The sequence below is a fragment of the Neomonachus schauinslandi genome, chromosome 5 (assembly GCF_002201575.2).
Source record: "Neomonachus schauinslandi chromosome 5, ASM220157v2, whole genome shotgun sequence".
NCBI classification, from domain to species: Eukaryota; Metazoa; Chordata; class Mammalia; order Carnivora; family Phocidae; genus Neomonachus; species Neomonachus schauinslandi.
The window spans coordinates 3390475-3413532 of NC_058407.1; the positions used below are offsets into that span (position 1 = coordinate 3390475).

The 23058-nt window shown below is 56.7% G+C and overlaps 1 protein-coding gene across 3 annotated transcripts in view; it reads right to left on the reverse strand.

Moving 5' to 3' along the window:
* Positions 1-23058, reverse strand: part of TBC1D22A (TBC1 domain family member 22A) — a 319187-nt gene that overhangs the window by 282686 nt on the left and 13443 nt on the right. For 2 of the 3 annotated variants that reach the window (XM_021687821.1, XM_021687820.1), the window contains exons 2-4: positions 19787-19843; positions 18458-18798; positions 13099-13275 (exon numbers count right to left, since the gene is read on the reverse strand). In XM_021687821.1, coding sequence (XP_021543496.1) covers positions 13099-13275; positions 18458-18798; positions 19787-19843 — 575 coding nt within the window. The remainder of the gene's footprint in view (positions 1-13098; positions 13276-18457; positions 18799-19786; positions 19844-23058) is intronic. The other variant, XM_044915765.1, reaches the window with a different exon arrangement.

Below are 23058 nucleotides of genomic sequence, written 5' to 3' on the forward strand. Positions count from 1 at the left end.
AGAGCATAAAAACAAGCCAACACTATCGTTGCCATGTCCCAGGACCCTGGCTCGCTATACCAAGTAAGACCAAGGCCCCCACAAGAGGCAGTTCAACAGAGGTGCAGGTGCACGGACTCTGGAGTCAGAGCCGCTTCTACGCAGGGGACTCACTCTGAGACGGGAAGACCACTGGCAACCTGGGCCAGCTGTGAGGGCTCCGTTCACCAGAACGGGCACTGAGCTGGCACTGACAGGGCCCTGGCAGGACCAGCTCTCGGGGCGCTCAGTCAACTGCTATCCAGGAAGGAAAGAGCCTCTTGCCAGCCCCCTGCTGGACCACTCGGTTTCCGCCGCCCACCACCGTGCCCCTCACACACGGCTCTGAGCCTCTAGAGCGATCCTGACACCAGAGATACAAAGTGGGCGCACCTCAGCGGCCTCAAGTACTCACACACGAGCAAAAGTCACAGAGCTGATGTGGCCCTTTGTCCCAGAGGTAATTCCACCCTGAGTTCAGTAACACCTCACCACGGAGCACTCCTGAACAGGGGCGACCCAAGGTCATGGGAAGAGCTCTCTCTCTTCAGCTGATACAAGAATAAAAAGCCCCAATTTTGTTAATTGCTGCTATACAAAAAAAACTTCTGATGACTAAATTTCTGGTCATTCTTCGGCACCAAGAACATTTTAGGTGGTGGTTAAACAACATCGTGAATGTACTGAATGCTACTGAATTGTACACCTCAAAATGGTTCACTGTATGTGACGTGAACTTCGCTGGATTTTAAAAAAAGAATATTTTCCTTGAAAATGCGATGATCGTTATGCCATCTGACATTTGTGAATAAAAAGATGGCTGTGCATATATACTAAACACCATCTGCTCTCAGGCGCCCTGACACGCACCAAGTGAGAACAAGAGCATGGGAGAGGAGTGAGCGCACTGTGTTTGTATTTCACAAAGAAGCGGGGGAGGAACCCGTCTGCACACACCCTCGCACGGCTACCTGACCGCACACAGCACTTCTGAAAGCAGAGGACGAGGAGAGGGCTGCTGGACCGGGAGGGAAAGGACACTGATCTGTCATCACGTAAGCCCTTAGCAACCACTGGCCATTTTAACACTGCATAATGTAGCTTTTTCAATTAATTAAAAAAAAAAAAACTAGTAAACAGAAAATAAAAATAAATATTACCAGTTCCCAAACTTTAGGCAACAAAACCTTGCGTATGTGTTCCTACCCCTCCCCCCACCTCTAGAACAGCAAAGAACGTTAGTGTAAATTCTGTTACGTATTTTGAATACTTATATTAAATGTCTAGATTTTGATTAGACACATAAATTAAGTGCTGATTTAGACAGATACGCAATTTTAATAAAAATTTTCAGTAAACGTCATTTTCAAAACATTATACAGCCATTAAAAATGATGGTTATGAAGATTGTAGCAACATGGCAGAGACTTATGACATAATATTAACTGGAGGAAAAAAAGATAAATCCATCTCTATTCTCACCGCCTCTATGGGGAAGAAAAAGGTTGGGGGAAGGAGGCATAGGGAAAAGAAGGTGACACAAGTCAGGAGGGCAGGCCCACCGTGGGCTAGGTGCTACGCTAACCACTTACTGCAGATTAGCTAAACAAGCCTCCAAAACAGTGTGGACACGAAGTGTCATTATAGCTATTTTACAGATGAAGAAAGTAAAGCTCAAAGAAGCTTTAAAAAAAAAAAAAAAAAAACCTTGCAGCCACTGTGCTAGTGAACAGCAAAGCACGACCAGGACCTCACGGGGCGCTCCCGCTTCCCGTGCCCGTGGTCCCCAGGGCGTTGAGGGTCAGTGGCGGGCGGCAGGCGGCCAGCATGGCTCTTCACCTTCTGTAATGTGCGGACTCTTCCTTCTAGAACCCCAGACAGATACACGGGTTACACCGTGGGTTTAAAAATGGGTTAAGGGGCACCTGGTGGGCTCAGTGGGTTAAGCATCTGTCTTTGGCTCAGGTCATGACCCCAGGCTCCTGGGATGGAGCCCCATGTCGGGCTCCCTGCTCAGCGGGGAGTCTGCTTCTCCCTCTCCCATTCCCCTGCTTGTCCTCTCTCTCTCTCTGTCAAATAAATAAAATCTTAAAAAAAAAAAAAAGTGGGTTAAAAAGATATCCTTACCTAATTTTCTTAGAATAACTTATCCCAAAAAAACGACATTGGTTTTTTTAAGCACTTTAAGCAAACGTGAACTTTTTCCCTTTAGGACCAATCTGAACATAGTCTAAGATTTTACCAGAAAGCCTTCCATTTATATTAATCTCAACAGCTGGCTAAAAACCAAACCAAAGCCTTACCGGCCACCATTGTCACTCCTCATAGTAAGTTCAGGATAAAGGTGCTTTTCCTCCCCTCCCTCCACAAAGCCCAGTGTGATCTTTATTCTTGCTAGTTGACTTAAAGTTTAACTTCCTCCCCGTGTTAAATCCAGCTGTAATGCCAAACTGGATTATTTTTCATCTCTCAAGCCTTGCATTTCTACTCATTAGACATTTCTTCTTATTTTCTTACTTCAACCATGGATGATTTAATCCTGTATGAAATTTCTAACAGGGACTTCTGGGCTCCTGGTGCGCGCAGGGAGCTAAGCGACGTGCGTCCGGGGCGAAGGACGCCAGGTGAGAAGTCCAAGGACCGCGGGTGCTGCTGGCTCCGACCTCAGGTACCTCCTCCTCCTTCACTCCATCTGTTTCCTCACCTACAAAACCGAGATCACGGGGGGCTGCCAGATCCATCTGTCACTTAGGGTCAATACCAAACCAGTGAGGTATTTTCGTGGCACAGAGCTTTACAAACAAAGGCCACCATCCTCACAGTGACCAAGGAGTGCCGTGTCTCGTCAAGCAAACGGCTGCCACAGACAGCACCTGGAGCCCCCCAAATCCCTGTGTTAAAGGCGGACTCCCAGTGGGATGGTGTTTGGAGGAGGAGCCTTCGGGAGGTGAGTGGGTCCTGAGGGTGGAGCCCCATGAATGGGATTAGCACCCCTATAAAAGAGACCCCGGGGAGCTCCGTCTCCACACCTGCCATGGGAGGACACAGCAAGAAGGTGCCATCAGTGAAGTGGGTCTGCACCAGACACCGAATCTGCTGGCACCTGGACCTTAGACTTCAGTCTAAGAAATCAGTGCCTGCTCCTAGAAGCCCCCAGTCTGTGGCATTCTGTTCCAGCAGCCGGAATGGACTCAGATAACAGTACCGTCACCCCTACGCGAGAGCTGTACTTCTTCCCTTTAACGTACCGAAACCCAGAAACCCACAACAGCTCAGAAGCGTCTCAAAGCCAAGCAGCACCTGGAGCCCAGAGCTGGGCGGACACATGTCCTCGGCAGGGGCTCCCAGGTCCACGATCACCAACATGTCCCTCGCAGGCCGCCAGGCCGCCATTCCAGACCCCAGGGGGACCCACCTGCCACAGATACCACCTCCCCCACTGGGGCTCCCGTCACCTCTCCCTCGGGCTTAGGGGGACAGCTCACCATTACACCCAACACCCCCAGGGGGTCAAAGTGCATCAGCAGCTTTTCCTAAGTTAACACGTGTTGACTGCCGTCCTGAGCCTGACTTTCTTCTCAGTTCCACGTAGCAGTTCTCATGATCGGGGGTCATTCTTTACTTTCATGAGAGATTCCAAGAAACACAAACCATCTCCAAACAAAAATATCTTTTTCCTTTTTTTTGCAGTTTCCAGAGCTAGACACTTGGCTTGCAATGGTCTGTGGCCCTTCGGAGTCTCTCCGTTTCTGGGAACAAAGCCGGACACCAAGGGGAGCTCATTCGAAACACTGCTGTTTGCCTGTGAAATTCACAGTGTGCCCATTCGCTCCCTCCACACCCGATATTCCACAAACGTGCAAGGCAATTCATTCTCTGGGTCTTAGACCCCAGCACACAGCCCCTGACCTCAAGGAACTGGAAATCCCCTGAGGTGACACAGACCCTCCAGTCTATCTGAGTGGCAACACAGGTGGCTGTCTCCCCAGTATCCATCTCCTCCCTCTTCCCTGCTACCAGAACCCCAAGTTCAAAGTGCCAATGACTAAGCCCACATGAGAGACTTACTTGTCAGGATCCCCTGCAGCTAGGGATTGACATGGGACCCAGCTCTGGTCAAACTCTTTCCTGATAAGAATACAGACACTGTGGTGGCCTCACACGGGATGATGACCACCATCTCATGGCCACGACCTTAGACCCTTGATGACATGGCAGTGACCAATGCCTAACGGATACCTACCCCGGGCATCTGGCTGAGAAAAATAACCCCTATTCGTTTAAAAGTCCCTGAGTCTGATCTTCTGTTACCTGCAGCCAACATGAACACGCACCAGTCCCCCTCAACACGAGGCAACCCACGTCAGCCAGTGGAGCAGAGACGCGGATCACCACCACAGGGATGCCCTCCAGCACTGTTTCCCAAGACCGCGCCCACAGCAGTCGCCGGTCCCTGGAAAAGGAGGGCAGGTGACTGACCGTCCAGAGGGAAGACGGGCGTAACTAACCATCGATGAGAGGCAGCAAGTACCCGGAGCAAAGTCAGGAGCCCAAAATGCTGCAGAGAGCACGGGGCAGTGCCCCTTTCCCCGCTCCCCCTCCCCACACACAACGCAGGCTCCACAGTCTCCCCCCACTGCCCAGGCACACACAACACCCTAATCTACAAAAGGAAGTATCAGAGACAAAAGGCAAACACGTCAAAGATTGATTTTTAAGACTGCAACTTTAAAACCGTAAAGGAGACTCACATTTTTTTAACATTCACTTTTAAGATTATGCACAGAAAACCATCATTCAACAGAGCTCCCTGAAGGAGCCCTGAAAGGTCTCCTAGCAAACTGAGGGTTTACTCTGCTCCAGATTCTGAAGGAAATCCTTCCTTTCACCGAATCACACTCGATCTGGTGTCTCTCAAGCTGACTGCTCCTACAGGCCGCTCCAACCCCACGGCCCTGGCGAACCGCAGCGTGCTGGCGCTGAGCCCGTGGGTCCCCGGGACCCTCCGGCTCCTATCCCAAGGCCAGGAGGCCACCGTGGGTGCGGCTGACACGATGCCGAGAGCCCCCCCGCCGGAGCTCCGAGGGCGGGCAGGACGCATAGACCGCAGCACCGCAGCACGTGCACACAGCGGCAATTTTGGTTTGTTGGTTTTATCATCTTTCCTGTTTCCCTAAGTTCCAACAACATCCAACAACATCTCTAAGTTCCAATGCTCGCAGAAGCACTAGGGTGGGAAAATGAAGCAGAGGAAGGAATGTGCGTGGGCCCCCCACCCCCGGGCACGGAGGAGGGGCGAGAGCGGGGCCAACACTGGGCAAAGGCTCCGGAGGCAGGCAGGGGTGGGTCGGGGGGTGGATGGGCAGAGATCGGAGAGAGCACAGGGCACGAACACCATCCGCAGCGAAAGGAAGCATAGTACGCCGCTGAGCCATCGTCTGAACGTTAGGAATTACTCGCTGAGTAACTGCTTTTAAAGAAACAAAACCAGAGATGGAGGACTATGTTCCCCGAGGAAGAGGAGACGTGTCTAACAGTTGCTCAGCAACACCAAGGACAAGTGTCTACCACGGGACACTCCCTGGGCCAGGCACCAAGGAGGCAGCAGCGCCCGGCCCCCCTGGAGGGATGGGGCCACAGGAAAAGCAAACAGACAAGTGGGCAGAGGGCGAAGGGTGCCCCGCAGGGAAACAAAGCCGGCTGAGGAGGGAACGAAGAGGGTAAGGCGTTCTGGGGCAGGCAGGACATGCTGCGGCCGCCCACGGCTCGGACAGGAGAGCTGCATGACCAGCGGACGTGTGAGCAGAGACCTGGAGGAAGTGAGTCATGCAGAAATCCAGGGCAGAGGGACGGCAGCACCGAGGCCCTGGGCACGGACGTGCTGGTATGTTCTGAAAACGGCAGGACACAGCGAGGGGTGGAGGGGAGGAGATGAGGCCAGAGAGGGACCAGGCAGGTCCTGCCGGGCCTTGAAGGCTGTCATCAGGCCTATGGCTGGCCCTCTGAGTGAAAGGGGAGCCCTGGATGGCTTTGCAAAGTAGCTGATCCGGATCTCATTTCCAAAGGATCACAGACGCCACGTGCAGCACGGCCCTGGGCACAGGGGTCTGCCAGGGGCACAGTGAGGAGGCCACTGTCACCAGGCGAGAGGTGGTGGCTTGGGGCAGGGCGTGGGGCAGAGGTGCTGGCCATATGAAGCCAAGGAGCTGCGGTGACTGACGGGCGGTGGGGGTGTGAGGAGACAGAGGAGAGCGATGGGAAGGGGGAGCCGCCATGTGCAGAGACGGACAGCACAGCAGGGCGCGGGGTCAGGGGGAGAAATTGGGGCCTTGGGAATTCAACTCAGCTGACACCTTTAACCCAGAAACCACCTTTAAAAATAGATGACCTGATTAAGAACAAGCTCCCCTCAGGTATGTTCCCGAAGAAAGGTGCCTTGCCCCGTGTCCCTGCGGACTTCAGAAAGATGCTACAGGGAGAACCAGACACAGGGGCGCTGCAGGAGGGCCAGGTGAAAGGTGCAGACACGGATGGGACTGGACAAGGCCAAGAAGCCTAGACCCACAGGCTCTGGCCAGCCGGCCACGTCCCATGTCACAGAGAGGGATGGGGACCCCACGGTGGCCGTGTCCTTGCACCTGGTCACACGGTCGGAGAGTGCTGCTCAGCGCATGGACATGGGGACCTCGAGAGGCGGGGGCCATGAGAACAGCACCAGCAGAGCCCTGCGCCTTCACTCCCATCCCAGCGCTGGCCCCACACCTGAGCTGCAGGCAGGCTCACAGACTCGGGCGGTCTCAGGCATTCGGCAGCCCTTTTTTCGAAGCTTCTTTGTTTCACTAAAAGTACCTTTTCCTCAAACCACAGAAATGAGATAACACTGCGCCTTCGAAAGGCACCTGCCCGGGGTTCCTGACAGCCTGAGTGGGGCATTCACAACTTTTCCCCTCTTTACACCCCTAGTTACTTCCCAAAAGCCCCACTGGAGCCACAGGGTAAAGAACCACACTGTCCACACCTCGGATAAAAAGGGGCGCCAACGAGGGGGTGGGATGGAGAGAATCCTGAGCAGAGGGAGAGAAGGGGGGGCGGCAGAGAAGCAGGAGCAGGAGGGAGGGGAGGCGGGGACAGGCACAGAGGCCAAGGGGGGAGCACGGGCAGCCCTGGGGAGAGGAGCGGAAGGAGGGGGAAGGTGGGGGGAGGGAGAAGAGTGGGAGAGAGGGGCAGGGGAGGAGGGAACGGGGCAGAGGCCAAGGTAAGGTGGGGGGAGCAGGGCAGGGGAGAGGAGCATCCCTTCCCAGAGACCAGCACCTGGCTGGCCTGGCCTGAGCACTGAGCACCCAGACGGCGGCGTTGCTGCTCCAGGAGCTGCAAAAAGCACAAAGACCAGCTGGTCCTCAGTTTCCTCTCCCTGGGGTCTCTGCTGTTCAGTGGCTCCAAGTGACACCCGGGATTCAGGTCCAAGGGCCAGTCCTCCCAGGGAGATTCCAGGAAAAGTCGGAGCTAGCTGGAGCTCTCACCTTCCAGCTACCTGGAGCCCACCCGGCCCTCAGGGCACCCGAGCGGGCGCACACACCTCCCGCAGCGCCGGGCGGTGGTTACCCCTAGAGGGGGACGCTGGGCGCAGCTGCCCACCACCCGGACCCCAGGGAGGAGTGCGGCCACACAGCCTTCAGAGGCGTCCCACGACGCCCAAGACAAGCCCTCTGCTCTAGGCTCTCTGACAAGGCCCTCGGGAATGAAAAGGGCCCCTCCTTCCTCAGGACCCCGAAGAGCATGGAAAAGGCCGGAGCCCGTGTCCTGAACCAGCTCCCATCCCGCGTGGCCCTCACTGTGGGGCCGCAGGGCCCGCCTGCTGAGCCTAAGACTCAACCTCCTCAGCCGCAGACCAGGCTCAGCTCCCACCTGGAGCAGATGACCTGCTCATCGGGGCTTGGCGACAGTGTGCGCACAATCGGACTCGCCTCATCCATTGAATGCTCTCACCTACCGAGCATCACGGCTTAGCCCAGCCGACCTTAAACATGCTCAGACGCTCATGCTAGCCTACAGCGGGCAAAACCAACCAACACAAGCCGAGCCCACACTAAAGGGTTGAATGGCTCATGTAATCCACTGAACACCGTACAGAAAGCGAGAAGCAGCCTGGGTGCCCGCGTAGCGCGGCTGACCCTCGTGATCGCGAGGCCGACCAGGAGCTGTGGCCGCTGCCCCGCACCACGGGAGAGGAGTGCACCGCGGAGCACTAGCCCGGGAATCACTAGCCCGGGGGAAGATCCAAACTCAAAATTCCAAGTACAATGTCTACTGAACGTGCACTGCTTTCACACCGTCATAAAGTCGAACCATCGTAAGTCGGAGGCTGTCTGTGTATATAAACATACACATAACACATCGTAGCCACCACGGAGTGAGGACCCAGAATGGCAACAACGTGGAATTATTTGTCCATACTGCTTTCCCCAGCTTTGTGTAACAAGTCCCTCTCTCTCTGTGCACCAGAAGCCCCCTCCTCACAGCCCCGAGGCTCCCACTGTGCCATCTTGGCCTCCCTTGCTCCCCAGTCTAGCCAGCTTCGTGTCCAACCAGCTGCCAGCCAACCCCCCCTCCTCCGCCGGCCTGCCCTGCAGCCCCCGGGGAAAGCAACCGCCTCACACACCCACCCACCCCCAGCCCATACCCTCGGGCCCTTCCCCAGTCTACTACCCTACTTCCTTCCCTGCCCTTCCATCCCTCCCCCTCTGCACTCCCAGGGGCTGCCCGCGGACCCAGCCCCAGCCCAAAGCTGCTGGAGACACCCTGGCCAGAAATCTTCCACGGCCCTTCCTTCCACAGAGGAGAAACCACTTCCAGATGCCCTGTGCCAAGCTTTGCTTCCCTGGTTCCAAACCTCCCAGAGGCTTCATGGTGAGCTCCTTCTTCTGGCCTTCAGAGCCCTCAGGACCTGTCCTTTCCTGCTTGCTGGCCTCTGCCCCCTCCTGACCCCTCCCCCACCAGGCCTGGGCCTCAGCAGCTGCTTCCAGTCCTCGAGCACTAGCCCTGTCCCAACACCGACCAGCCCCTGGGAGGCTCCGGCCCACCTTCAACTTCATCTTGAATTAAGGTGCCTACTCCAAGGGTCTTGGCTGATGGCTCAGCTACAGCAGCACCCACCCACCCGGTTTTGTTCCCCATGTGCACCTTAGCACCTTCTGGGAGTTTCTGGAGTACTGAGTGTGTGTGTATGTGTCCCCACCTGTCTCCACACACCGGAATGTCAGCTCCTGAAGAGCAGGGCCCGGGGTTCTGGTTCCCTGTTTCTCTCCAGTGCCTACACCAACAGCAAGTGCCCAACGAATCCCGGTTGAATGAGTAAACCCTGCAGGCGCTTTCCATAAATCACCTCTGGGTCACAGGATCCTGCAGGGTGGGCCTCATTTCCCCAGTCACCTGCTGAGAGTGGATCGCGCAGAGCCAGGGCCTGGCGCCAAGGCTGGACTGCCTCCTCCTGCCACCCCAGCACCACAGGGCTGTCCTCCAGCTGCGGGCCCTGAGGGGGCAGCTACCTAAACCTCACTTCCAGGGTGAGCGGCTCCACTGACCCCTTTCCCCCAGAAAACACCTCTCCTCCCCACCTCCATCTACAGGGACACTCTCCACCCTCGGGCCAGACTGGATGCTCAGGCGAGGGAGCTGGAACGAGACCATGCACCCAGCCTCGCTCCCCCGGTAGTCACGGCTGAAGGCCCAGAGACCCCATGCCCTCGAGCCCCACCGCTGAGACCGGGCGGCTCTGTGGGCCTCCGGACCGCGTGTTCTGCCCTCGGCCCAGTCCCACTCCCACACACAGACGCGCGCGATAAAAATGAACGCCCCCAAGTGTCATTTTCTTGGGCTTCAAAGCAGCAGCCTTTTGCACGAGTAAATATTGAGTCAATGCTAAGAGCAGAATGAGCTGTTAAGTTCTATTTGCTACTTTCATCCCCAGGCTCATAACAGAGCACAAGCTAAACAAAGAAAAACAGCTCTCCGCCGACGAGATGACATTCAGCAGGTAGAATCATTTCTGTGGGCACTTCTCACATCAGTGATTTGCTTCTCCAACATTGGCAAATATTTGCCACTTATGTCTTTTATGTAACGTGGAGATAATATATTCCACTGTCTTCCAAGGCTATCTTAAATGCCTTATAAAAACAGGCAATTTACTGGCTGTGTTTTCTCCTGCCACTAAATACAAATCCAGTAATTGTTTAACTTTGAAAGCTTTTTGGTGTGAGATTTGATACTTAAACAGAATGCTAAAGACAGAAAACACTCATAACGGCACGAACCCAACAAAAGAATCTTATTTTTACATGTTAACCTTTCCTCCTGCCCGTGCATAGCCACTTTCCCCATGAGTCCTGAAAGCTTTGTTCTGAAGTAGGATTTTAATGTCCACAAGTTAGTCCACTGACAAAGGCCACCAGAAGACTAACAGGGGCTCAGTTCCTGACCCAGAACTGCAATTCCTATCAGTGTATCTTGTCTTCACCAACTACCTCCGTGCCCCCTACTGTCAGAAACCGCTTAACTCAACCAAGAGGACACGTGCAAGCCGCCTTGACTCAGCAGTGACCACAGCGACCACGTGCATCGGTGCTCTGAAAATCAAGGTAAGGGGTAAAGAGGCCAACGCAAATGAATCAGGCAGATGAGTAGCACTGTTCAGCATTCACTGTGTGCTGGGCCCGCTCCTAAACACTCCGTATGCATCCCCTCCCCGGGTGTGCCCCCTCAGCACAGCCAGCACCACTGGGCAGGCGACCGAGGACCCCAGAAGCGCTCCAGGCTTGCTCCAGTCACGGGGCTGGAGAACACCACCCCGCACTCCCAGCCAGCAGTTGTCCCAGAACCTCCGCCCTCCCCGCACTCTGGCACCTCCCCACACTGCCTCAGGGCACAGGTGTGTTGGCGGGCTGGAAAAGCAAGTGGCCAAGGGACAGGCTCAAACCCCACGACTAGACTCCTTGGCGCCCGATCCACCTGACTTCCCAGCGTCGTGGTGAGATTTCCACCCCAGCTCCTCCTCTCCCTGACCCACGTTTCGGGACGCTCGATGCCCATCGCTAGTCACCAGCGCGGGGTGAGGATCACAGGTCCAAGCCCGCTGCCGTGACACAAAGTTGGGAAGAACTGAAGTGCCCGTCGGAGGGGCGGTAAAGGAGTCCCAGGCGCACAGCCCGTGCGGGCCGCACGCGTCTCTAGCACTACCACGGGAAAGATGCTGTGAGGTTTAACGTGGGGGGCAGAGCAGCACCACCACGCGTGTGGGGAAACATGCACAGATGCACGGACCCCGAAGCGCCTCTCCACACGCGACTTCTGAGCTACCACAGAAGAGTCACGTCCGCCCCCCGTCCCCGTGCAGGACCTGACAGCCGCCATCTCGCCAGTCATCGCGTTCCCTCCTGAACCTGAGGGCCAACCCGCCCCGTGGCCTCCTGCCATGGTGACAGACAACACAAACCTCATAGGCGACATCCCTGCCAAACGACCGGCCTGAATCTCATCCGGAGGATACGAGACACCCCCGCTGAGGGGCGCTGCACAACGGCTGGCCTGCCCTCCTCAAACGCCCTGACGCCCGGGAACGGTGCACGCTGGGACCCCCTTGGTTGACGGGGAGGATGGACGGGGCAACACACACTGCGCACATCACTGGGGCGACTGGCAGGAAGAGAGTGTGCACCGCGGATGAGCTGAGCGCACCATCTCACTGTGCAATGTTCTGACGGTGTCTCTGTGCTTAGGAAACACACAGTGATGCTCTCAGGGGTCCAGGGGTCCAGGGTCTCCAACGGACTCAAGCGGTTCGGGGAAAGCACGCAGACACACAGGCACACACACAGGATGAAGACGGGGCAAAGTACAAACGATTGGTGAAGACAGGACTCGCCTATACCGTTCTTGCAACTTTCTTCTACATTTGAAATTACATCAAAATAAAAAGTTTAAGACGTCACATGCATCGTCATGTGCGTGATCTGACCCCAGCGCCCTCAGCAGCTCAGCGTTAAGAGAACGAGAGGCCTCCTTTCCCGTCCCTGGAAGAAGACACCTGGAATCACGCGAAGGAGGGAAAGCAGGGCTGGGGAAGAGGAGAGCGACACATTTTTACCGCACATCCTCTGGTGCCACGTGACTGTGTTACGTGTGCGTGAGCAAATCAATCAGGAAAATGAAAACACAGAAACTTGCAGGAAGGAACCCTTCTGCACCCACAAGGGGAGCAGCATCCTCACGGACGTGGCCGATCCTTCAGCTCCATGCTCACTCCACCTCCGCCCGCCTCCCTGCTGGGCGGCCCAGCCGCGTGCCTCACACGCCACCTGCTGGCGGAGCGGGGCACTGCTGCCGAGGCGTGCCAGCCCTCCGTGCCACCCTGGCACCCACCCTCCACCATGCGTGATCTCGTGACCGCGGCCACATCCCACCTTCCGGAGAGCCCCCGCAGCCAGCAAGATGCCCGATGCAGCGTGGCACTCCGCAAAGATGAGACGTACCGAGGAAAGGATGCAGCTTCGAGGGGAAGCCCAGCAAATGGACTTGGAGGCGAGCACCCGCCTCAGAGCCTGGTGGCAGAGCGGCCCCGCGGCCATGGTGACCCCCGAGAACCACACTGCTGACTGTATGGCCCCCTGCTGGCCCGCCCACCCCAGCCCCGCCTGGGCTCCCGGGGTGTTCACGGCCTATCCCACACTTTACACCAAGGAAGGTGTAAAGTCAGCAGCACTCAGGACCCCGGTCACCAGCTCTGTGTCCCCGCGAAGACTCTGAAAAGCAGGGACACCAAGCTGGCCAGTCCTGTGAAGCAAACCAGTTCAGTCCCAAGAAGCCAAAGGAGTTCAATCGGAGCATTAAAAAATAGAACAGAACAGAAAATACCGGATCAATGGCCCCGGAAGCCCATGACCAACACACAGCTGAAGTAAACCTCAAGGACAAACGACTCATCTCCGTGACTCACACAGGACGGCACAAACACATCGCCCTCTGACAAAGTAAACCACACGTGGGGGCGCAGGTGCACGTGCCCTCCGCCGGCGGGGGACTCACCGAGGTCTGTGTTCGGGCCGGCAAGGAGCTGCTTGAACTTGTCGAGCCGGGAGGCCTCTCGTTCACTTAACGCTGAGCTGCTGAGGGCGCTGGGGTCAGACGTGCCACCCACGGCGGCCGCCACTGAGTGCGGGAGAGACTGGGACCGCTGCAGAGGAGCAGTGTCGCCGGCGCTGTCTGCGGAGAGAGCATGCAGGGGGTGAGGACGGCCTCCTGGACCCGCCCCCCACGGCCCTGTTCCCCAGTAAGAAGGCTCCCACCTGCGCCACCTGCCCTTCGGGAACGCCACCGTGCCACAGCCATCCCCTCCTCCCGTAACCGGCCAGTGCAGACCCGCGTGACCGGGGCAATAAAGTGAAACTAGTGAACACCCAAGAAGCCCACCGGCCTTATTGGTAGAGCGTTACTCCCTGGGAAAACAGACGTGCCTCACACAAAAGCAAAACGACAACCAGAAAACTCCAGACCCCCCCGGCTCCCCCACTGCTACAGGCCTGCCCACGTGACACAACCCAAGGATCTGCTGGTGCCTGTGGGGCTCACCTGGGCCTGAGCACAGAAGGAAGCCACCGAGCCACACGTGGAGGAGCATGAAGCCCACAAAGGCACTGCACCCCTTGGATCTCCCCAAGCCCCATGAGGGAGGCGGGCAGGGACCATCACCAAGAGAAAGCACAGGAAGCTAGAGCGCATGCAAGCAGGGGAGGGGCAGCAGGCTACAGGCCTGCCCAGCACCCCCCGCCCCAGGGCACCACCTACCACCACGCACAAAGGCCCACCGACGGGGACACACAGGGCCGAAGTGAAACCGTGCGTTAAATCCAGGAACCCGGACCAGGAAGAGCCACAGAAAAGAGCCCAAGGCCCAACACCCACTCAGAAAGAGCCACCAGGGACCAACGAGGGGCCCACAGGAACAGGCAACACCAGGCTGTACACCCCCAGGTCTAAATACCCTTGAATGGTCACATCTCCCAGAACTGAAATTTAAAGTAGAGGAAAAAACCAACTCCAGGAGATGGGGCGGGAACCAAACAAGGTGAAGAAAACATGCCGGCTCCTGGCCGCCGCTGTCAGACTCCCACCGGCCCCCTCCTTCCTGCAGAGCTGACTCATTACCCTAAAATCGCGGCCCGGAAAGGCTTCACACAGAAACCCTCAGGCTACAGAGGAGCAGTGTCTGGCCCAGTTAAGCTTCCAGAAAAGCCTGGAGAGGTGGGCGTCGAGGTGAGAGCAAGTCCCAGCACCTCCGCAGGGCTGACCCCTCGCTTGCAGGAGGTGTCCCCACCGGCCTGCCCTCCGGGAGGCCCGGGGCAGCGATGCTCAGACCCCCTCCTCCCCGCCCTCGGAATCTGCCACTCCGCTGTGCGTCACGATTCCTCAGGAAAGACGATGGGCGGGAGGAGCGATTCCTCGTTCTAATGCGGAACCAAACGTGCTGAGTTTTACTTCTCCCCCATCTTAGAGAGCATCCCTGTGATTTACTCCGACATGTAAGGACCACGTCGTCCTGAGCAGAGCACACATCCGGTCCCCCTCTAAGATGGGACGGGCAGGGTTTGCAAGGCACAGTGATGCCCCCTGCCCCCCGAGGAAGCAGGAAGGTCAACAGCAGGTCTCCCTGCTACTGTAAATGGAAAACACATCAGTGTCCCCCTCCGGGGCAGCCAGTGTCCACCCAGGACCCACTTGCAGCTCAGTCCCCATCAGCGATGGACAGTCCTCCCCAGCCATGCCCACTGAGCCCTTCGCAGCCAAAGGCGCAGGCTCCCCATTACGCCAGCAGCACCCTAGACCGAGCAAAGGGCATCCGACTTCAGATACAAAGGTACAGATACCTCAGACGCTGATTAAGAAAGTCAGGACAGTCGAAAGGTAAGCAGGAGGCGCGGGGAAGGCCAGCCTGAGACCCCTGCTGCAGCATCCCGGAACTTTCAGGCTGCCATCTACCCAGGGCTGAAGGCCAAAGGCGAGGGCAGCCAGCAGGCCCTGTGGACGCTGCGTGGGGTGACGTGAGCTCCCACGGTGGCGCACCATAAAGGGACAGGCACCCGACACAATGCCGGCAGTGGGAAGGGCAGGCAGCACTCTGACCAGACTGGGCCCCGTGAAACACAGCGTCCAGGCCCCAGAAACACAACTCCGCTCCGAGGAGCACAGTCACATGAAATGGCACTCACAGGTCCCTCACCTCAACAGAGGCCTGGCCTGGCCCTGGGCCGTGGGGCCGGTGCAGGGACAAGAGTGGGGCAGAACATGGAGGAGGGGAGAGCCCGCGGTCACCAGGCCCTGAAAACACCTCAGTTTAGCTCAGCAACATTCACGTAATGACACAGGACCCCAAAGGGAAACAGAGGTAATGGGACATGGTCCCTGCCTTGGGGGAACTTGCAAACCACGTAGATGAGGTGAGCAGTCAGCCAGCCCAGCCCACCCGGCACCTCCCCTCGGCTGGTATGGCCTCACCTCCTAAGCCTGGAACCTCACCCTACCGGTAACCTTAGAGACATCACCTCCTCCCTGAAGCCATCCCTGACACGTCCTGGCCCTCCTCAACAAGACTGAACTGGGACTTCTACCCCTGGGTGCTTCTGGGTCCTGTCCATCACTCCAAGGCTCCATTCCACCCATGGAGGTGAAAGACTCAGATCCTTGTGTTTCCCCACTAGACTGCCTGCCAGTCAACACATCTGCGCCGGGCCCAGCCCAGTAAGAATGAGGCCTGATGTGGTCGTCTTAGTGCCAACACCGAGTAAGCCATCCCCACGACTAACAGCCCACCAAGGGAACTGAACACAGGCCCACGAGTTCTACGCACCACTGCCAGCCACCCGTGGGGTCGGCTCCCTGAGAGGCCACCTCGGGCTCCAGAGCGGCCCTCTCCCCCTTGGCACTGTGCACGGTCGGGCCAGAGAGTTCCCTGGGGGCCAGGCACCCTGGTCTCTGCCTACTTCATGCCAGGAGCACACACTCCCTGCCCCAGATGTTAACAGGAAAGGTCCTAAAACAGGACCTCATGTCCCCTGGGGGCGGCATCACCAGCAAAGAGGCCCTGCTCTCTATGGGGAGGTCAGCAGCTAGCAGCAGGCCCTGGCCTCAGACGCCCTGGACTTGAACCCTACCCCACTGCTCAGCATGCTGGGCGAGCCACGTGACCTCCCTATACCTCCCCCGTAAGCTCCCTCCTAGACTGGCTGCAAAGTCAGAGGGATCTGTTCATGACGAGGACCCGAGACAGTCTCTGCCCCACAGTAAGCGATGGATAAACACTAGCTGCTATCATGAAATGAACTGCTCACAAAAGGCCTGCTCAGAAAGCAAAGGAAAGATGGTTGACACGCAAGCGGGTGGAGGCAGAAGGCAAACACAGTAATCGGCCCCTTCCCCAGCATGAGCCGCTTGGAGCATCCTTCACCTGGCTTTTATAGGAGGAGGCCACCCCAAGGCTCCCCACCCTGGCTGGATGCAGCCCAACTGCATACTTGGCCATGGGCTGAATGCTATGAGGCCCCAAAGTCCATATGCTCAAGTCCTTCCCCAGAAGGGACGGTGTTAGGAAGAAGGGCCTCAGGTTTAGAGGAAGTCATGAGGATGGGGTCCCCTGATGGGATCGGTGCTCCTGAGGAGTCACGAGACAGCCTGTTTCCCCTCTCTAGTCTCCCCCATGTTGGGATACTGTGAGAAGGCAGCTGTCTGCACCCCGAAGAGAGCCAGGACCCAACCGTGTTGGCCGCCTGACCTGACTTCCAGCCTCCAGAACTAGGAGACCTAACTTTCTGCTGCTCATGCACCATCGGCCTGTGGTGCTCTTGCCGCAGCAGCCCCACGGCCTGAGAGAACAGGAGCCTGCCCGCTCAGCCTAGATGGGCCCCCACCTCTACGGGTGCTGAGCCCCCCCCCCCCCAGCAACTGCTCAGATGGCAGGTGTTACAGAGGCTCTACCCAGGCCCCAGAGGCGTGGGGCACAGCAAAGGGCAGAGGAATTCGGGGCACCTGCCAACTTGAAGAGGCACCCAGGCTGAGGGCACTGCCCGGCCGGGGCGCGCAGGCAGTCATCGGCATAGGATGCATCAGTCTCAGGGAACCCCGACCCACTCGCAGAAGCCCTAACCAGATTTTCATTTTTAAACTCAAATACTTTGAAGTTCAGCCTATTTTGGAGGAAAATAGTTCAGATTCCAATATGAAAACTGGTCAAAGGAACTAATTCACAGCGTTCTCACCTACGAAGACGTGTGATGTTCCAAACGTTAGTCAGCTCCCGGGAAGGGTTTCTGAAAACTAGACAGGGGGATGAACGCCAGCTCCGCGGTCCCAGCAGGGCAAGCTGAGGCTGCCCGATGCCCTCTTCTCTCCTCTGTAAACAAGGGGCAGTCCCCTGACCCCCAGAGACCCTGGGAGAGGGAGGCCGTGAGTCCACCGCGGTGCAGGCCGGCCCCTCTGCCACCAGTTCCCCACGCCTCACTGCCTCACCTCACTGATGCTCACGTGTCACCTTCTCAGTAGGGCATCTGGACGCTCTGACTGAAGATTACGCCCCAGGTCCAGGCTGCTGTCGCCACCTCCCACCTCTGTCTCGACCCAGGGCGTTTGTCTCCTCCCCGCACGCTCCAGGCCTCCTTACTGACCCAACGTGTAGGTCAGTGCTTGTCCCCCTCACCAGAACACACACTCCAGGCCAGGGACTTCCTGGGGGCACCCCAAGCCCTAAGAGCCTGACCCATCACAGAGGCTCATCAAATACTGTGTTGTTTTACATCACAGACACCCCCAAAAACAAAAAGCAAAACTACTGAGAGCCGTCTCCAGAAAGGCTACTGAGCACCAGGCACGGGGTACAAGACATGCGCTGATCGCATCCTTGAGTTTATGACCTGGAGGCAGTCATTCCACACCCCAGACTCTGCCCCCTACAGACTCTGAGCCACGTGCAGGTGTCCCGGCAGGGGAGGGGGTGTCACTGGAAGCTGCCGAAGGAGGTGCAGCCTCTGAATGTGCAGTTGGCCTGGCCCCTGAGCTGGAAATGTCCCCCTGGGACAACCGGGGCACACTTAGAAGGGAGACACAGTCCCCTGGGGCCCGGTGCTCACTGTGGGCCTCTCACAGCCAGGCCACAAAAGCCACACACCACACTCTCCACCCGGAGGAGAGAAGCACTCAGCTGGGGACACAAAGAAAAGTCTACAGCTTCTCCTGCCTGGGAAGGCCTGTGGGCACGTGGATCACAACCTCAAGGTCTTTCAAGGGCACGAGCTCCTGTGGCAAATAGGACGGAACGCCCGCTAACCTCCCGCACAGAGAGGACTCCAGCCCCTCTCCCTCGCAGCACTGCACGTCGTCTCCTCGTGCCCCTGCCCACCTGCAGGACAGGATGTGTGGCTCTCGCTGACGGACTTCACCAGCCGGAGGTCACCGCTTGGGACCGAAGGAGGCTCTGCCGAAGGCTGTGGCTCCTGCTCGGGTCCCGGCGCCTCCTGCGGCTTGCGGCGCTCCTGCCGCTGGCTGTGGTTGCGCAGGACGCGGTGGGCCGTCTCCATGACCACGTCGGTGTTCAGGCTCTCGGCTGCCATGGCCAGGAGCCCGTCATCGTCCTCGCCGGCGTCCCAGGCATCGCTGGTGTTGCTCTCAAACTCCTGGAAGGTGCTGATTCTCTTGGCCTTCACGGGTGTGGCGGGCGCCTTGGGTGCGGCCTTGAGCAAGCTGCAAAGCAAAGGCAGACTTCAGCTGTCCCCTCGGAGGCTGGAGAGGACTCACCCCACGACCGGTCAGAAAGGAGCCCATGGATTAAAGGTGCACATTCAAGCTTTCAGTGTCAACTGAGCTGAGGGTGAAGAGCAAGCACAACCCAAAGAGGCATCCAAGAGAGGACTCCTGGGGCACCCAGGGGGCTCAGTCGGTTAAATGTCTGCCTTCGGCTCAGGTTGTGATCCCGGGGTCCTGGGATCGAGCCCCACATCGGACTCCCTGCTCGGTTGGGAGTCTGCTTCTCCCTCGCCCCCCTCCCTACCCCCCACTCTTGTGCTCTCTCTCTCTCTCTCAAATAAATAATCCTAAAAAAAAACAGAAGAGGACTCCTAGGATTTGGGGGCAGGAAGGAGAGGCTCTCGAGGGGCAGTACCACTGAGCAGTCTCTGCTTGGTGACAGAAGCCACTCAGGAGGAACCCCAGCACCGCAGTCACGGCATTCACAGGGAGTCCCCAAACCTCACACGGGCCAGTGCCCGCAAACCTCCTAAGGCAGCAGTGGGGGCGGCGGGGGCAGGAGCGGCTGTCCTTCGGCGTGCGGACACGACACAGCACCACTAGAGCAAGAGCCCCTGCGGTGGGCCCAGTGACACCCGCCAGCACGGGCGGGGGGCCACACCAGCCCCCTGCGTGGCTCTGGTGGAGGAGCCAGACACAAGGGCAGAGCGTGCAGTGGAGGGCAAGGGAAGTGAGCTGACCACCGAGAACAGGCCCGGGGCCAGGCCCTCCCCATCAGCTAAGGGGGTGCCAGCTTCGTGCTCTCCTCCACTTTGGGCTGGGCTTCCTCCTCTGCCCTCGTCCGGAGGACCAGTCGTGCGAGGCCCTGACGCGTGTCTGCTCGAGGGAAGACCACGCTGCTCCCCTCAGGACCCCGAGGAGGCCAGCGGGTCACCAGGACGCCCAGGCGCGTGCGTGATGCAGCATGACCACAGGCCTCACTTACGTGCCGTGTAACAGTGGGTCGAAGGGGGGGTGCTGGGCGCCGTACACATGCTGGATGCTGTTTAAAAAGAAAGGAAAACCGATTAGCTTCTCTCCAGCTTCCTCAAGAGCCCACACTAACTCGGGAAAAGGACCAGTTCCCAGTAACCTACATGCCTGAGCAGCAACTCCCCCTCAGCTGCCACGGGTCCCGAGGGCCCGTCTGGAAGGGATGAATGGCGCCACACAGGTCCACGCCACACACACAACGGGGCATTCAGCCTGCCGGGCAAATGGGCCTCAGCCCAGGGAGCCGCAGCCCTGACCGCATCGGCAGGGCCTCAGGCGCCGCTGCCGACGAGGCTGCTGGGAGCTGGGAGCCACTCAGCATCACCAAGTTCCAGCAGCCTCTGCTCCCGGACCGTGTGCCAGCGGCAGGACTACGAACTAATGCTGAAATGCCCGTCTGGAAATTCCCATCTGCTGCCATTTCGTCAAAGACAGAATGCAGAATCACAAAAAGAAGATAAATGTGTTTTTTAAAGACTTAATGATTGGGGCGCCTGGGTGGCTCAGTCGGTTAAGCTACTGCCTTCGGCTCAGGTCATGATCCTGGAGTCCCTGGATCGAATCCCGCATGGGGCTCCCTGCTCGGCAGGGAGTCTGCTTCTCCCTTTGACCCTCCCCTCTCTCATGTGCTCTCTCTCATTCTCTCTCTCTCAAATAAATAAAATCTTTAAAAAAAAAAAAAAGACTTAATGATTTTATTATAAAAGTTTTCTGGGGGCGCCCGGGGGGCTCAGTCGGTTAAGCGTCTGCCTTCAGGTCAGGTCATGATCCCAGGGTCCTGGGATCGAGCCCCACATTGAGCTCCCTGCTCTGCGGGAAGCCTGCTTCTCCCTCTCCCACTGCTGCTCCCCCGCTTGTGCGCTCTCTCTCTCTCCCCCTCTCTAATAAGTAAAATCTTTTTAAAAAAAATAAAAATTAAATTTAAAAATAAAGTCTTCTGTTCATCAGAGTAAACTTGGAAAACAGATGGAAACAAAACAGCCCCCGTGGCAGACACCAGGGCGGTCCACTGAGTGGCCGCACCCGCACCCCTTCCTCGGCGGGGGCGTCCAGCCAGGGGAGGCCCTGTGACCCAGCGCAGCTCAGTCACCAGCAGTGTGGGCCCTTCCTCATCTGCCTGGAACACACGTGAGGCCTAGAGGTTCCCCAGCCTCATGCCACCATGAGAAATGAGCAGGAGATATCAACCACCCGAGAACGCGGGCACGGCAGGAAGATGAGAAAGAGCACGGGTCTCGGGGGCACTGCAGCCCTGCCAACACCTTCATCTTAGCCCAGCACCAGAACTATAAGACAGCAAGTGTGTATTATAAGCCAATAGGGTTATGCTGATTTGTTACAGCAGCAACAGAAAACCAAAAGAGAACAGAATGGTGACAGACAGGTGACAAAGCCATCCTCTTGGCTTATGGAAGCTTAAAGGTCTCTGTGGTTAAGTCAACCTCACTTTTATGCGTTACACGGGGCTCTCCTTTGAGGACTCCACTTAAAAAGGCCCACCCCCAACTGTCTTAGTCCATCCCGGCTGCTATAACAAAAATACCACGCATGTGGCAGCTTATAAACGAAGACATTTATTCCCCACAGTTCTGGAGGCTGGAAGTCCAAGATCAAGGTGCTGGCAGATTTGGTATCTGGTGAGGGCCTCAGCTGGTGCCTTCTGCTGCGTCCCCACCCAGCGGAAGAGGCAGGGAAGCTCTCTGGGGTCTCTTTTATAAAGGCTCTAATCCCACCATGGGGGACTCCAGCCTCAGGACCTCCTCACCCCCTCAAAACCCCCACCTCCTAACACCCTCAGTCTGGTGGTTAGGGCTTCCTGTGAGTTTTGGGAGCACACGAACATTCAGCCCAGCCAACTTACTGAGATGGCATAAATCTCCAACTGTGTCCTAGTTCCACACTTGGGTGGTTTTATTTTTTACCCTTAAGTATTGAGTCACCTAGAATTTATTTTATTTTGCTACAGACTGTAGAAAACTTTTTTTTTTTCTTTTGACAGAGAGAGAGAGAGCGATAGCAGGAACACAAGCAGTGGGAGTGGGAGTGGGAGTGGGAGGAGGAGGCTCCCCGCCGAGCAGGGAGCCCGATGCGGGGCTCGATCCCAGGACCCTGAGATCATGACCTGAGCCGAAGGCAGACGCTTAAGGATTGAGCCACCCAGGCGCCTGTAGAAAACTTTTTAAAAAAATAATCCACTGCTCCAATGACATTGGTTAAAAACCTATCCTATTCCCTACTGGTTTGCGGACACGGTCTTCAATACGCAGGAGATTACTCTATGCTGGGGCATTTTTTCAGTTTTCCATTCATTCCTCCATGTCTGTGTCTGTGACACAACATTTTAATTACAGAAAATGTTCCCTTTTATATCCTAAAATGTTTCAGCAAAATTTAACGGACATTTGATAGCCCCCACGTTGCGACGGGGGTTGTGAGGAGTACGAGGCAGGCAAAGACAAGCACACTGGACTCCAAACTCGCAAGAACCTTTACGTTTACCTACAAAAATAAAAAAAATGAATTGGCATTTATAATGTTCTTGGACAACAAAAACATGGTAAACTGGAATATTATTCAGTGAAATAGTCATCAGCTAAAAAATAAAGTGCTAACTCACGCTATAACACAGAAGAACCTTGAAACCATCACGCTACACATGGGAAGCCAGTCATTAAAAAACACCTATTCTGGGGCGCCTGGGTGGCTCAGCCGTTGGGCGTCTGCCTTCGGCTCAGGTCATGATCCCGGGGTCCTGGGATCGAGCCCCACGTCGGGCTCTCTGCTCAGCGGGAGGCCTGCTTCTCCCTCTCCCACTCCCCCTGCTTGTTCCTGCTCTCACTAACACTCTCTCTCTGTCAAATAAATAAAAATCTTTAAAAAAAAAAAAAACACCTACTCTATGATCTCACTGACATGAAATGTCTAGAAGGGAGACAGAAGGGAGACTAGTGGTTGCCTGGGGTGGAGGATGGGAGACTGGGGTGACAGCAAAAGACTACAGGGCTTCTTCCTGAGGGGACAAACATATTCTAACGTTGACTGTGGCGACGGATACACCGCAGTACCACTGACTTTCACCCCTTAAATGAGGGAATGGTGTTGTACGTGAATTTTAATGGGTAAACTATTATTATATGTGAGTCTCAATGAAGATATAAGTTTTTAAAGGCAGCACAGTTTCCACCTGGTTCTCTTGGGTTCTCTCTTGGAACCCAGCCACCAGGC